Source organism: Rattus norvegicus, chromosome 4 (assembly GCF_036323735.1).
Source record: "Rattus norvegicus strain BN/NHsdMcwi chromosome 4, GRCr8, whole genome shotgun sequence".
Classification (NCBI taxonomy): Eukaryota; Metazoa; Chordata; class Mammalia; order Rodentia; family Muridae; genus Rattus; species Rattus norvegicus.
Window position 1 is genome coordinate 139,267,813 of NC_086022.1, and position 14,099 is coordinate 139,281,911.

At 37.2% G+C, this 14,099-nt stretch overlaps 1 protein-coding gene across 2 annotated transcripts in view; it reads left to right on the forward strand.

The window, feature by feature from the left end:
* Cntn6 (contactin 6) overlaps positions 1–14,099 on the forward strand; it is a 396,250-nt gene that overhangs the window by 356,723 nt on the left and 25,428 nt on the right. For both annotated transcript variants that reach the window (XM_039107156.2, NM_013225.2), the window contains exons 13-17: positions 4,712–4,887; positions 5,240–5,357; positions 5,980–6,138; positions 7,920–8,069; positions 11,385–11,455. In XM_039107156.2, coding sequence (XP_038963084.1) covers positions 4,712–4,887; positions 5,240–5,357; positions 5,980–6,138; positions 7,920–8,069; positions 11,385–11,455 — 674 coding nt within the window. The remainder of the gene's footprint in view (positions 1–4,711; positions 4,888–5,239; positions 5,358–5,979; positions 6,139–7,919; positions 8,070–11,384; positions 11,456–14,099) is intronic.

Genomic DNA, 14,099 nt, shown 5'->3' on the forward strand with positions numbered 1-14,099 from the left:
CGCCAACGATTATGTATCTAGTGCTTAACAGAAGTATGGATAGGTGAGAAGTCCCCAATAAATGATTGTTATACATTTAAAAGCTGGGGTAATCTAATGAAAGTATAATAATTATATATCATACTATGATCATCTCTTATTCATGAAGCTTTGTCATTGTATAATCAATGAACAATGCATATAGGAAATAATTAGTCTAATTTTACCACTGTGTACCATCTTAAAGAAGAAGTGGTTGTCATTTTTAATGCTTAAAAATTATTTTAATTGCATGATCTAAAAACTTAAATCAGGACGGTTTGACTCTACCAACACATCTAATTAGCCAACTCATCGCCCACAAATATAAATAAGATATTAGTGTTTTTTCTCAAAGAAACTACTAGAGAATAATGTTGCCATAATTACTAAAAAACGTTGTTTAAAATGTTAGATATCAGTTGGGAAAGCGGTAAGGAAGACTTAGAGTTGTGGGTGCAAACAGCTATTAAATCCCTTCTTCAGAGTTTTCTCTGATTAGTGTATAACAGAATGGATCTAATATGGAAAACCTGATTTTCCATTACCAACATGTATTTATTTAAGCAGCTTCTTGGCGAAGGCTGAAACTTTATGTATACTTTTCCTTCTGCACAATGGCATTTTGTTGATTTTCAACTTATGCTGGTCTTGTAAATGTTGCAATAATGTCTATCAACCTGTGGAGCCACCCACCCATCCACTGCCTTTTTTTAAATTTTTAAATTATTTTAGCATCTTCTTCCTTGTAGGTCCCTGTGTTTTGTGGAGGGGAGTTTGATGAAAATAATCCCATTCAAGACTGAGTTCTCCAAAGCCTCTCACTCACTATCTTGTTAGTTATCTACTTCAAGAAGTTTCTCTGATGACAGTGAATGTGGGCTCTACAGACGTAGGAGGATATAATTATGAGTCATATTATTACTATGTTTCTTTAGCAAAATAATAATAGTGCATTCTCAATTGAACCCATGACCTAATCTAGTTTCTGGCTATTGGAAATCTATTCAGGGTTAGGTATTCATTTCATCTCATCGAGTAGACCTTACATCCAATCAAAAAATGTTCCGTTATTTCCACAGGCTTTGTATCACTATTAAACTAGTTTACCTTACAGGTAGTTCACCCTTGTCAGTCACGGGGTTTATAACTGGGTGATATTCATTACTAATTTTCTTTACCTGTAGTGTGAAAAGTACCGTCTAGAACTATGAAAGCTAGTCAGTACGAGTGAAGGTTTTAGTTGGGCACGTGCTAAATTTCTCTATGCTTTATGACATAAGTGTGTCTTCAATAGAGCCTTACGATCAGAATTTGGAATGTAACTAACAATCTTGGCAATTTCTTGCAATGTTTGGGGTTTCCATAGAGGCTGACTGGCCCACAACTCAACAAGACTTAATATTTCTTGGTAGTAGGGGTTAAGTGGTGGTATAAGATACCTAGCTGGAGCATTATTTCTCCAATCATACAATAACTCCAACTAATGTTTATATTTTAGGAAGCTTCTATGTTAACAGGTCTCCAGAGATGACAGAAATCAACATAAGACTTCATATACAGAATCTGAAAGAAGAGAGTTGGGAATAGGCATGTTTTTTTGTCACAGGGAAACATATGGCACAGAAAAGCATAACCATTGAGAATACCGATCGCATGCCACTAAGAGCAATGAGACTCCAGGAAGCTAAAAAGCTTCTATGTAGCAAAGAATATCAGCAACTGAGTAAAGCAGCAGCCTACAGAATGGGAAAAATCTTTACTAATTATACATTTGACGGAAGGTCAACACCTAGAATTGTAAGGCACAACAAAACAAAGCAAAAGCAAACTAACTAACAAACAGAAAACCTTGAGCAATAAAAAAATACCATTTTAAAATGAGGTATAGATATAAAGAGTTCCCAAACGATGAAACGGGAGAATCTGAAAAACACTTTTAAAATGTTCCCTCTCTCTAGCCATCAGAGAAATGTAAAGTGAAACTACTTTGCTATTTCACCCTACAGCAGTTATCATGACCAAGAACAGTAGAACAAACGAAAGCTCATGATGTGAGGATGAGGAGAAAGAAGAAGACTTATTCATTGTTGGTAGGTTGCTAAATAGGACAACCACTGTGGTAATTTGTATGAGGGTTCCTCAAAAGCCGGGAAGTCATCTATAACGGGTACAGCTGTACTACTTTTGGGCAAATTCTCAAAGGTATCTACCTCTTACTACAGAAGTTCTACGTCATCCTTGTTCACTGATGTCTATTCCAAATAGTGAGAAATTGTCAACAGCATAGATGCCCAAAAACTGAAGAGTGGATAATGAAAGTGTGGTTGGTACAAATGCACAGTGGATGATTATTCAACTGTTAACAAAATTATAATTATGAGACCTGCAGGTAAATTGGTGAAGCTACAAATAATCATTTTGCTTGATGTAACCCAGTACTCAAAAAACAAATATGGCCCATTTTCTCTTATATACACAGAAAAAGAGGGACTATGGGAAAAGACAAATCAAACTAAAGCACTTTTAAAAATGTATATGGAATATCCTTTTTAAAATAACCAACTTTAAATCCAATTTGGGTTTCCTGTGTTTTCATGGACATTGAATCATTTACTGAATTATTTTCAATTATCAGGGGCCACAACATTATGAAAACTGACTCTCCTTTTCCCAGAAACTATTGAGTACCCTTAGTTCATCAATCTTATGTGAGTCTCAATACTTCTGTTATCTATGTTACAATATTTACTGGCTTCATCTAGTGAAAACAGGTACAGCTACTGCAACATCATTAAGAAAGCAGTTCTGTCAAATTCAGAAGCTACTGCTTGTCTCCAGGTCTCCCACACTCTGACACTTAGGATCTTTGTGCCCCCTCTTCTGCTGTGTTTCCAGAGATTTGGGTAAAGGGTGGTACAGATGAATTATTGGTCTATATCTTTTTTTTATTTTTTTTACACTCTAGATTTATTCCCTTTCCAATACGACCTCCTACTGTGCCACATCCCATACCTTCCCCCACCCCCATCTCCACTAGGATGTCCCCACCCCACCTACCCCACCAGACTTCTAAACTTCCTGGGGCCTCCAGTCTCTTGAGGGTTAGATGTATCTTCTCTGATTGAACCCAGGCCAGAGAGTCCTCCGCTGTATATGTGTTGGGGACCTCATAACAGCTGGGGCGTGCTGCCTGGTTGGTGATCCAGTGTCTGAGAGATCTCAGTGGTCCAGGTTAATTGAAACTGCTGGTCCTTTTACAGGGTCCTCCTCAGCTTCCTCCACCTTTTCCATTATTTAACCACAGGGGTCAGCAGCTTCTGCTGATTGGGTGCAAATATCTGCATTTGACTCTTTCAGCTGCTTGTTGGCTCTTTCAGAGGGCAGTCATGTTAGGTCCCTTTTTGTGAGTTCTCCATAACCTCAGTAATGGTGTCAGACCTTGGGTTCCCCCAACCCCCACCCTGAGCTGGATCCCCTTTAGGCCTGTCTCTGGATCTTCTTTTCCTCAGGCTATTCTTCATTTCGATCCCTACAGTTCTTTCAGACAGGAAGAATTATGGGTCAAAGTTTGACTGTGGGACAGCAACCCCATCCCTCACTTTAAGCCCTGTATTTCTGCTGGAGGTTGGTTCAATAAGTTCCCTCTCCCCACTGTAGGGCATTTCATCTAGGTTCCAACCCCCCTTTTAATCCCTAGGTTTTGTCACCTCCAAGGTTTCTAGTGCATTCTGGAGGGTCCTCCCAACCTCCTACCTCCCAAGGTTGCCTGTTTTCGTTCTTTCTGCTGTCCATCAGGGCTTCAGTCCTTTTCCCCCACCAGATCGTGTTCCCCTCTTCCCTCCTTGTCTCCTTTCCCTCACCAGTCCTTCCCTCCTTTCCCCCTTATGGTTATTTTCTTCTCCCTCCCAAGTGGGACTGAGGCATCCTCACTTGGACCTTTCAGCATGTTGACCTTTTTGAGTTCTGTGGACTATATCTTGAGTATTCTGCACTTTTTTGACTAATATCCACATATTAGTGAGTACATATAATGCATGTTCTTTTAGGTCTGAGTTACCTCACTCAGGATGATATTTTCTAGTTCCATCCATTTGCCTGTAAATCTCAGGATGTTCTCATTTTTAATGGCTGAGTAGTATTCCATTGTGTAAATGGACCCCATTTTTTCTGTATCCATTTTTGTGTTGTGGGACATCTGGATTGTTTCCTACTTCTGGCTGAAACAAATAAGCCCACCATTGACATAGTGGAACGTGAGCCCCTGTGGCATGGTGGGGCATCTTTTGGGTATATTCCCAAGAGTGGTTTTCTGGGTCTTTAGGTAGTTCTATTTCCAATTTTCTGAGGAACATCCAAATTGATTTCCAGGGTGGTTGTACAAGTTTGCAATCCCACCAACTAGGGAGGATTGTTTTCTTTCTCCACATCCTTACCAACGTGTGTTGTTACTTGAGTTTTGATCTTAGCCATTCTGATTGGTATGAGGCAGAATCTCAGGGTTGTCTTGATTTGCAGGTCTACATCTTAAACAGCAAGGTGGTATGTATAAGATTTTAAATGAAAGATGTTTTTATACTGAATATTTTGATGGCTTACTAACCTCTAATGTTAGCATCCCATTAAAATGTGTATTATACAATCATATCCTGACATTTTAAAAAGATTTTAACAAGTAATATTTTCTCAATAGAGCGAACGGTCATTACAGTACCACCGTCTAAAATGGATGTTACAGTTGGAGAGAGCATTGTCTTACCCTGCCAGGTGTCTCATGATCCCACCATGGAAGTTCTCTTTGTTTGGTACTTCAATGGAGATGTCATAGATTTAAAGAAAGGAGTGGCTCATTTTGAACGAATTGGGGGTGTAAGTGTCTGAAATTGTTAAGTTCTTCATAAAACAAATAACGTTTTATTTGACTCAACATGGTTCATAATCATTTTCTCTGTCTTTATTCGCAGGCAGAATCTCTGTCTGGGTATAAAGCTGCATCTGCTTTTGTTTTGCTTTATTTTATGTATTTCAAAGAAATACTTGTTTTCTGGATGCAATTAGAGTAAAGGGGATAATAAAAGGGATCAATTATAGAAAACTATAATAATCAGTATATCTTCTAATTTCAAAACTGTCTTATGTTTAATATCTACCCAGCTGTAAAGAAAATGGGACCTGCTGTGTGTGATTATGTTTTCATCCAGACCCCTCTCTCTGTCTTCAGGAATCTGTTGGGGATTTGATGATAAGGAATATTCAATTAGGCCATTCGGGAAAATATCTATGCACAGTACAAACAACACTAGAACGCTTGTCTGCTGTCGCTGATATCATTGTGAGAGGTAAGCAGAAATCGGGAAAGAATGGTTCTGCTTTTCATTCATGATCAGAAATGCCCACACATAAATGGCAGCTGTTTGAGGGATTAAATGAGGATAAAGAGATGAGGAACTTTTTGTTTCGTAAATTTCAAGATTTGATTTTATTAGTTGTGTGGTTATAGACACACACACACACACAAACACACACACACACACACACAAATGACTGTGCTTAGCACACTGTACCAATTCCTAATATTTAGACTGCCTTCTATTTGTAATAAACTATTAGTGTCCATGCAGACTAAGTGATGTGGGATTTTACATTTGGCCATATTAATTATATTTACTTGAGCTACATTTGGAGAGAGAATGGATATAAGTTTTGAAATCTCATTATTCTATGCTATTCAATAAATGGTTGTCCCTTCTCTCTATAGATGGTATTTCTAATCTAATGTGTTATCTATATTACACATCAGGATAAAATGGATTGTTAGGACTTAATCTCTAAGTGTGTGCTATAAATAGTTTGTATTCAGTAATTTATTTTCTATATATGGCAAGTAAACAAACCATTCTTGTCTTCAGTTGATGTGTTAAAATATTTCCAACACAGCAATCATAAATGATATTTCTCCAGGTCCTCCTGGTCCCCCAGAAGATGTAAAAGTGGAGCACATCTCTAGTACCACGTCCCAGCTCAGCTGGAGACCTGGTCCTGATAATAACAGCCCCATTCAAATTTTTACCATTCAGACTCGGACACCCTTCTCTGTGGGCTGGCAAGCTGTTGCCACAGGTAAGAGATCAAGGGTATTTTTGACGATTGTCTAATAATAGTACTCATAATGTTTTAACTGGTTAATTCTAATAAACATGTTTTGTTACCCCTTATTTTACTAATATATATTACCCCCATGATAAAACTGCAGATTTCTCACACTAATAATGTAATAATACACTTAAAAGATTTTTCTAAAAAAAAGATTAATCAAGATTAGATAGGGATATGTTATGAAACTCAGGAGTGAAATCAGTAAAATTGAAACAACATAATATGCAATAGAATCAATGGAATGTAGAGTTGATCCTTCAGAACAAAGCGAAGTTTATAACCAAGGCATTCGAAGAGAAAAAGAATCCCAATTTCAAAAATTTGAAGTAAAAAAAGAAGACTTTACAACAAATAATGAGGAAATTCTGAGAAGCATAAAGAAATAGTATGCATTCTAACAAATATAAAACCTAAAAGAAATGAGGTCATGTTTTGATATACAGGGCTCAGGAAAGTTGTGTCAGGATGAAATGAACAGGCTATATGCACCCCAAATCTCTAGTTAAATACAAGCCATAATTAAATATTCCAGCAACAAAAAAACATCATCTAGGGCCAGATGGACCCAGTACAGAATTTTACAAGACCTTCAAAGTGGATCTAATGCCAATATTTCACAAGTTATTCTGGGAAAGCAAAACTGAAGAAACATTTTCAAACTTGTTTTGTGAAGCCCCCACTTGCCTAATGCCAAATCTACATAACAAATTGACAAAAAAGAAGAAAAGTATAGCTCAACATTTCTTATAAATATAGATGTGAAAATTCTCAATAAAGTATTTATACAATAAGTTAGGAAGACGTCTAAAAGCTTACCCACCATGAACAATTAGCTTCATCCTACGGGTGCATATGGAAATCAAAAAATGTAATCTATCATCTAAACAGTCTAAAAGACAGATACTATTAGGTGCAGAAAAGGCTTGTTATGATAACAATAAGCAACATCCCTTCATTTTATGTCTTGGTGAGACTAGGGACATGAAAGATACCTCAACATAATAAAGGTGATTGATAGCAAGCCAATAGCCACTCTTCTAAATGAAGAGTAACTCAAAGCATTCCCATTAAGAGGAACGTGTCAGGAATGTTTACTCTATACTCGTTCAATATATGGACAAGGCAATTGAAGGAGGCAAGAGGGATACAAATAAGATAGAAAAATATCTAAGTATGTTTACTTTCAGATGATATAATATTTTACATAACAGTCCTTAAAGACATCATTATGATATTTCTATAGTTGGTAAATGCTTTCAACAATGTAGCAGGATACAAAATTAACACACAAAAGCCAGCATCTTTCCTATATAAAAATGACAAACGGACCAATAAATAAAACACAGAAACATCATAGCCTCAAAAATTAAAAATATTTTATAACTAACTGAGCAAGTAAAACAATTAGGCACTGAAAACTTTAAACAAGTTGAAGAAATAAATTGAAAATGTCATTGGATGTTGGAAAGACCGTGCATGCAATTGATTGGCAGGATTAACATCAGGAAAATGACGAGACTGCCTAGAGCCATCTATAGGTTCAGTCCAACTCCCACCAAAATTTCCACATATTCCTCCAGAGAAATCAACTTCACAGACATTGAAAAAAAATCTTGAGCTTCTTATGGAAATAATCCAGAGTATCAGGAAAATTCTAGACTCTTGACTAGGGCCTATTACCTTAAGTGCTGTGTTCTGATGTCTGACAGTATTTTTGTTTGTTTTTCTTTGTTTGCTTGCTTTAGTCCCTGAAATTCTCAATGGACAGACATACAATGCAACAGTCATTGGTTTGAGTCCTTGGGTGGAATATGAATTTCGTGTTGTTGCTGGGAACAACATTGGAATTGGAGAGCCAAGCAAACCATCAGAGTTGCTGAGAACCAAAGCATCAAGTAAGAAATCGATGTTTATAGAAGACATGGAAGAACTTTTCTGTCCTGGTTCTTAGAGAAAAGCCTCTGTGGCTCCTTTAGAAATTTTAAAACGAAATTAGTGTTGATGTATTAGTGCTTCTAGTTTTCCCCTTTGTATTGAATCAAAGCCAGGTGTATCTCAGCCATCTCATTCCCGCAGTCAGGGATTGAATTTGAGTTGAAACAATGTTAAGCAGAGGTGTCTAAATAGTTTTGCAGAAGCAACCTTTAATGTATTTCTTACCCCAAACTCCAATAGGGAATGTATAGTTGGAAGACAGGTTAGGGCTTTTCATTAACATGGTAGTAAGGAATTAATATAGCATCTCTCTGGCTCAGCCAGCATTCATTTTCATCTTTTTTTTCAACTCTGATCGAGATACAGCTTCACAGAGAAATAATACAAATTATCCTCCATGCAAATGAGGTAATTTCTAATCTCACTAAACAAAACTTCTAATTGAGCATCAACTAGTTCACTGAACAGCAAAGCCCAAGTGCAACTCTGCTCCAAATCCTGTCCTAAGTTCTTTATCGCAGACCTTCCTTGTCTCACCTCAACTTACACATCCAGAGTGGTATCCTTAGTGTTTGGTCAGGCAAAGCTCACAGTGTTCTCTTTCCTATTCAGCCATACAATGTAAAATCTCTTTGTTCTTGTTCCCTCAGTTTAACAAGCATGAGTTATATGTCACCTTCCATAAAGTCTACATATTTTCAAAATTATGACATACCAAAACTTCTTTTTAAAAGAAAAGTAATTTTTGTTCCTTTGATTTTTTTTTAATGTTGGTAACTGAACTCACGGCCTGTCCCATGTCAGTCAAATGCATATCCCACCCTGATACCATATTTTTATTTTAGAATTAATTATAGAAAAAACTATATTCTGAAATGCTCATACAAATTAAATCATGTTGGAGTACAGAGTTCAATAGGAACTCATTATTTTATGGAGGACAAAGCAAAGAATGGGACCTAAACTCTTTATTTATGACATTTTTGATATGAACCCTTAACTATGGCTCTATACAACTAAGATTTGTTTAACTAATAGTTTGCTTTCCACCCAGATGAGCAGTAGTTGCAGCTCCACCCTAGACACTGGTTTAGGCGAAGCTCCTGATTCTGGAAATTAGCCATTTTGATTCCATTTTCTCTTTAGGTGCTTTGGCAAAATTGACTCCAATTGTGAAGTAATTGCAGTAACATTTGTCCGCCTACTGCTACCATTATGGCTATTCTGAACTTTGAGTTTCTCATAGATGTTTGAAACAGGACCGTGTCACACTAAAGCACCTGCCCACCCTTTCTTTCTAGTCATCGAGGACTATCTTTTCCTCAATGTGGTTTTACTATTAAAAGTGGTTACTTTAAAAATTGAGTTAAGAAAGGACAGAGTGAGGATATGCCTCAGAAGTTGAGAGCTCTTCATTTCCTTCATTAACCATGAACCTAGATTGAGTTCATAGTACACATCTTAAGTAGCTCCCAGCCTCCTGTCCTTCCAGACGTAGTACCCTCTTCTAGTTTCCACAGGCACCTGCAAATTCATAGTGCACGTTTACACAGACACAGACCTACATAATTTTTTTTAAATAAGTGTTTATAATATAGCCTTTTCTGCTTTTCATTATATTGGAAACTGGGAAAACCATGTACGTCTAGGTAAAAAAAATATTCCTTACATAACTGAACTTGCAAAGGTCTCAAGAATACATGACAGTGTTAAGTGCTATATACCCAGTAACTCTATAGATATTAGCCTGGTCATTCCGCTTCGACAAAATCAATGTCAGTACTTGGCTGTATGGCATATGCTCATCTGATCTTTAGGAGATCATAAGCAAACAAAATGAAGGGTAAATTGAACCTTAAAATGTCTGATGGGAAAATGCTATCTTAAGAAAGAACATCAGATTATGACTGGAAAGTCAGTTTATTCGAGCTTAAGGGGGAGGAGGGTAAAGCTAGCTGTGTGCAGCAAGAGTTAAAGAATAAGGGCTGGAGAGGTGGCTCAGCAGTTAAGAACACAGACTGCTCTTCCAGAGGTCCTGAGTTCAAATCTCAGCAACCACATGGTGTCTCTCAACCATCTGTAATGGGATCTGATGCCCTCTTCATGTGTGTCTGGAGGCAGATACAGTATACTCATAATAAATAAATATTTTTTCAAAAATGAATAAAAGAGTAAAATAATTGTTAAAAAAAGAAAACATCGGATTTCCATATTTTGTTGCTGCAACTAACCATCTGCACAGAAGAATGACACGAATAGCCTGGGTCTCTTTAGATAGTCCCAGTGGCTTGAAAGAAAATGACATGAAAAGTCTTGGCCCTTCTGCACTCCATCTTCACACACATTTTCATCTTTGAGTAAAATCCCCACCATACCTAGAGATATTATTCCAAATTTCTGAATCCTGGACAAAAAATGGTACCATTTAAATAACTTCAGACAGTTCAATGCTCAAAAGTCATATTCAGAAGCTTTGCCCATCATTACAGATTAGGCTGGTTTTGCTACTGTGCTAATAGGATATTTTAAAGACTTCTAAGTATATGATAAAATGTGTATTCTGACTACTTACTACTCCCTTTGAGATATATACCAGAACTTGTTATGTTTACCATTTGCCTTGAGCCATGTTTCCCTCATAGTTGAAGAGCATATTCTTCTTCTTACTATACCAGGGTTTTCAGTGTCTTAGTCTTAGATCCAAAGAGTAAGCTGAAGTTCAGCTCCTCAGTCAGGTTCTTTAGAGGAGAACACCGATTTTACCAGTGAAAAATTGAAAACTACACTTACTCACTCCAGAGCAATTCAAGTACAAGAATTCAGTTTTACATGTTAAAATATCCCAATGGTTAGAAAAGAAAAAAAAACCATCCAGCTTGTGTATTGACAAAAAAAAATAATGAATTAATGTACTGCCTGAGTAACTTGTTTACAACACAACTGTATAATTAGGCCCTAAATCAGCAGTGTCACCGTTACCATCTGAAAGCAACATCATTTTGCCAATTAGTAGATGATGCATAATAATGTCAAACACACGATGTTACTTGATTTTTAATTAATTTTGGAGCCAAGGTGCCCATGTATCAAACAAAACTGTGTCCTCTCTCTTAGAAATTTGGATATGTGTAAACATCATTTATGTTCATTAAAAATGCAACACTCAGTTTGCCAGTGTGAGAGCTTTGAAAGGTGAAGCCCTCCCAAACAGAGCTCTTCTTGATGAAGACATTCCTTTGATTCTAACTATCCACATTTCTCTTGGTTTCCTGCAGTCCCCAATGTGGCACCAGTAAATATCAATGGAGGTGGTGGGAGCAGATCGGAACTTGTCATTACGTGGGAGGTAATTTTCTGTCCAACTAAGTTATTTATGAACAAGAAAACTTTAGCTGGCCAGGATGAATATTGGGGAAAAAAGACTCAAAGCTTCATTTTATCACTACAGAGGGTATATATGAATTCAGGACATCAGTGCATATCACCCAGGCAATGAATTATTTAGGGGTGTTATTAGGTAATTCTTATTTCTACTAAAGCAAGAGAATGTGACCCACTCAGCACAAATTGTCATATATATATATATATATATATGTATATATATAATGTTATTATATTATATATAATGTCAGCATCTGCTGAGCAGTGGTCAGTAGTATTGTCATTAAGACTAGATGGATTGGGTACTTTTATTGATTACAGATGGAATTTTCTCTTTGTGGGTATGGTTGACTTAGAGGAGCACAGACTTAAATTGATTATTGTTCTAACAGTGTTATTTACAGCATCAGCTGTTCCTTCCCAGCATCTAAATGAAACCTTAGAAGCATCAAATAGCTTGGCTGGTCATTGTGTTTCATATTAACATATAGATTCATTTTTCTCTTTCAGATTACAAATTTTATTATCATTTTGGTACCATAAACTTGAAAGTAGGCATGTCCAATCTTTTGACATTGCAACAAGATTGCCACTTTTCAAGTCAGCATTGCAATATATGGCAATTGAGATTATATATACATAAATATACATATATTATATGTATATAGCCTTTCCTAACATTTTAACTAAATTTGCTATTTTGTGTTGAACATCATTCATGCATTCATGCCTGTGCCCCTCTGTGCAAAGCCTGCAGGGTGACGGTCAGGCCTGACTGTCTTAGTTTCAGCCACTCCGCAATTCCTCATCTGTAGCGCCATCATTCCTCGTCCAGGACGTCAATGTCATGTAGGGGATGTCATCACCTCTTTCCCTTTTCTTCCATTCTTCGCTTTGGTTTATCCTTCCTCTTTCATGTTATTGCCTCTTGACCTTCCTGGACTTATGACTTCTAGTGGTTTAGAGGAAAAGGACATAACTTTAAAAAATGTGAATTTCTGACACCTTTCTTTTCTTTACTCTTTATCACACACACACACACACACACACACACACCCTACCACCGCCACCACCGCCACCACCACCGCCACCGCCACCGCCACCGCCACCGCCACCGCCACCGCCACCGCCACCGCCACCGCCACCGCCACCACCCAAAATCCCAAACAAGACAAACAAACGATGTAGGTACTTTATAACGAAATGTGTTTGGTTTTTGTTTTGTTTATTTGTTTTGGTTTGTTCTTTTTTTAAAGTTTTTGAAATATATTCCTCAGATACATCCTACTGTGTCATTCAGTGGCCATACAGATGAACTTATAGGAATCTATTCAAGAGTGTCCAAAGTTTTTGCAACTACCTTCCAACCTTTATGCAGGAGTCCTTAGCAGTGGGGCTCAGGGATAAACCCCCATTGAGAGTAGAATATTTGATCTCAAAACAAGAACAGTTCCTGATCTGTGGGTAGAAGGCCAGTCACTAAACATCTGCATAGCTTCTCTCTTCTCTGTCATCAAACGCTGTAGCTCTCCTTTTATTTTAGAAGTTTGCCAGGCCTTTGTCTATTGAGAGAACTGGTATTCTCTAAATTCTAGAAAACAAGGAGATGTAACTCTTAGTGTGCCATATCACTCAGTGATGCAGTAAGAAGAAATAGCCTCTTTTCTTTGCCTTTGGAGTACAACCTGGTTCTTTAAATATTTAACTTTATCTTATCAACATAATGATCATGGGTATTGATATTTATACTTATATTTAAATATTTGTATTTATATTTATATTTAAATATTTATATGAGTGATGTGTTGAAATACTGGTCCTTATCTGGAAATAAAGATCAATGTATCGCCAGTAAATGTTTTCCAATGACTGAACTTTTACAAAGACTGCTCAGTTGGTATTAACCAATAGGTATAGACAGGTGTGACGAAGCCAACTGAAGACCAGATTGTTGCCAAACAGCTTATAATACATTAGACAGGTTTACACAAGAATTATTTGATCCAAAATGTCATTAATGACATTGTTGAGTAATTCTGCACCAGATAAAAAGAAGGAAGAAAATAACCAAGGGATTGTGAGACAATATTAGTCATTAACTCTGCTTATATTGCGGGAAAGTAGAAGGCAGATAAATGTCAGGCGTATACCTATTATAGTTGTCCTGAAAATGATCCTACGCCTCTTCTTCCCCGTGGATATTATGGAGGACAGTGCTAATCTGGTGGGGTCCCCCTCATAATTACTCTTTGGCAGGAGCTGTGAACTGAGAGCATAGGAATTGTTAGGCCTACAAGAGAGGGACACATCATCTGCAGAGGGCTGCAGGGTCTTGGGGATCACTCAGAGAGACTCATGCCATGTAGTCCTCCCAATAGGATTAAAAGGTGGAAAACACCTGAAGTTACCTAAAGAAACTGAAAGGTCAATTGTGGTTTTCATGGAATCTGGATTATCTGAACACGGGATTCTTACTTCATCCTCTTCTAACTCATGGGAATAAGAGTTTTCCAGCAGATACTTTAAGCAGTAGATCAAACAGATATATGGTTTGAATTTGGAGTTTCAAGGGAGTTTAGCTAGAAAATTGCTTTTTGTTTTTGGCGAAT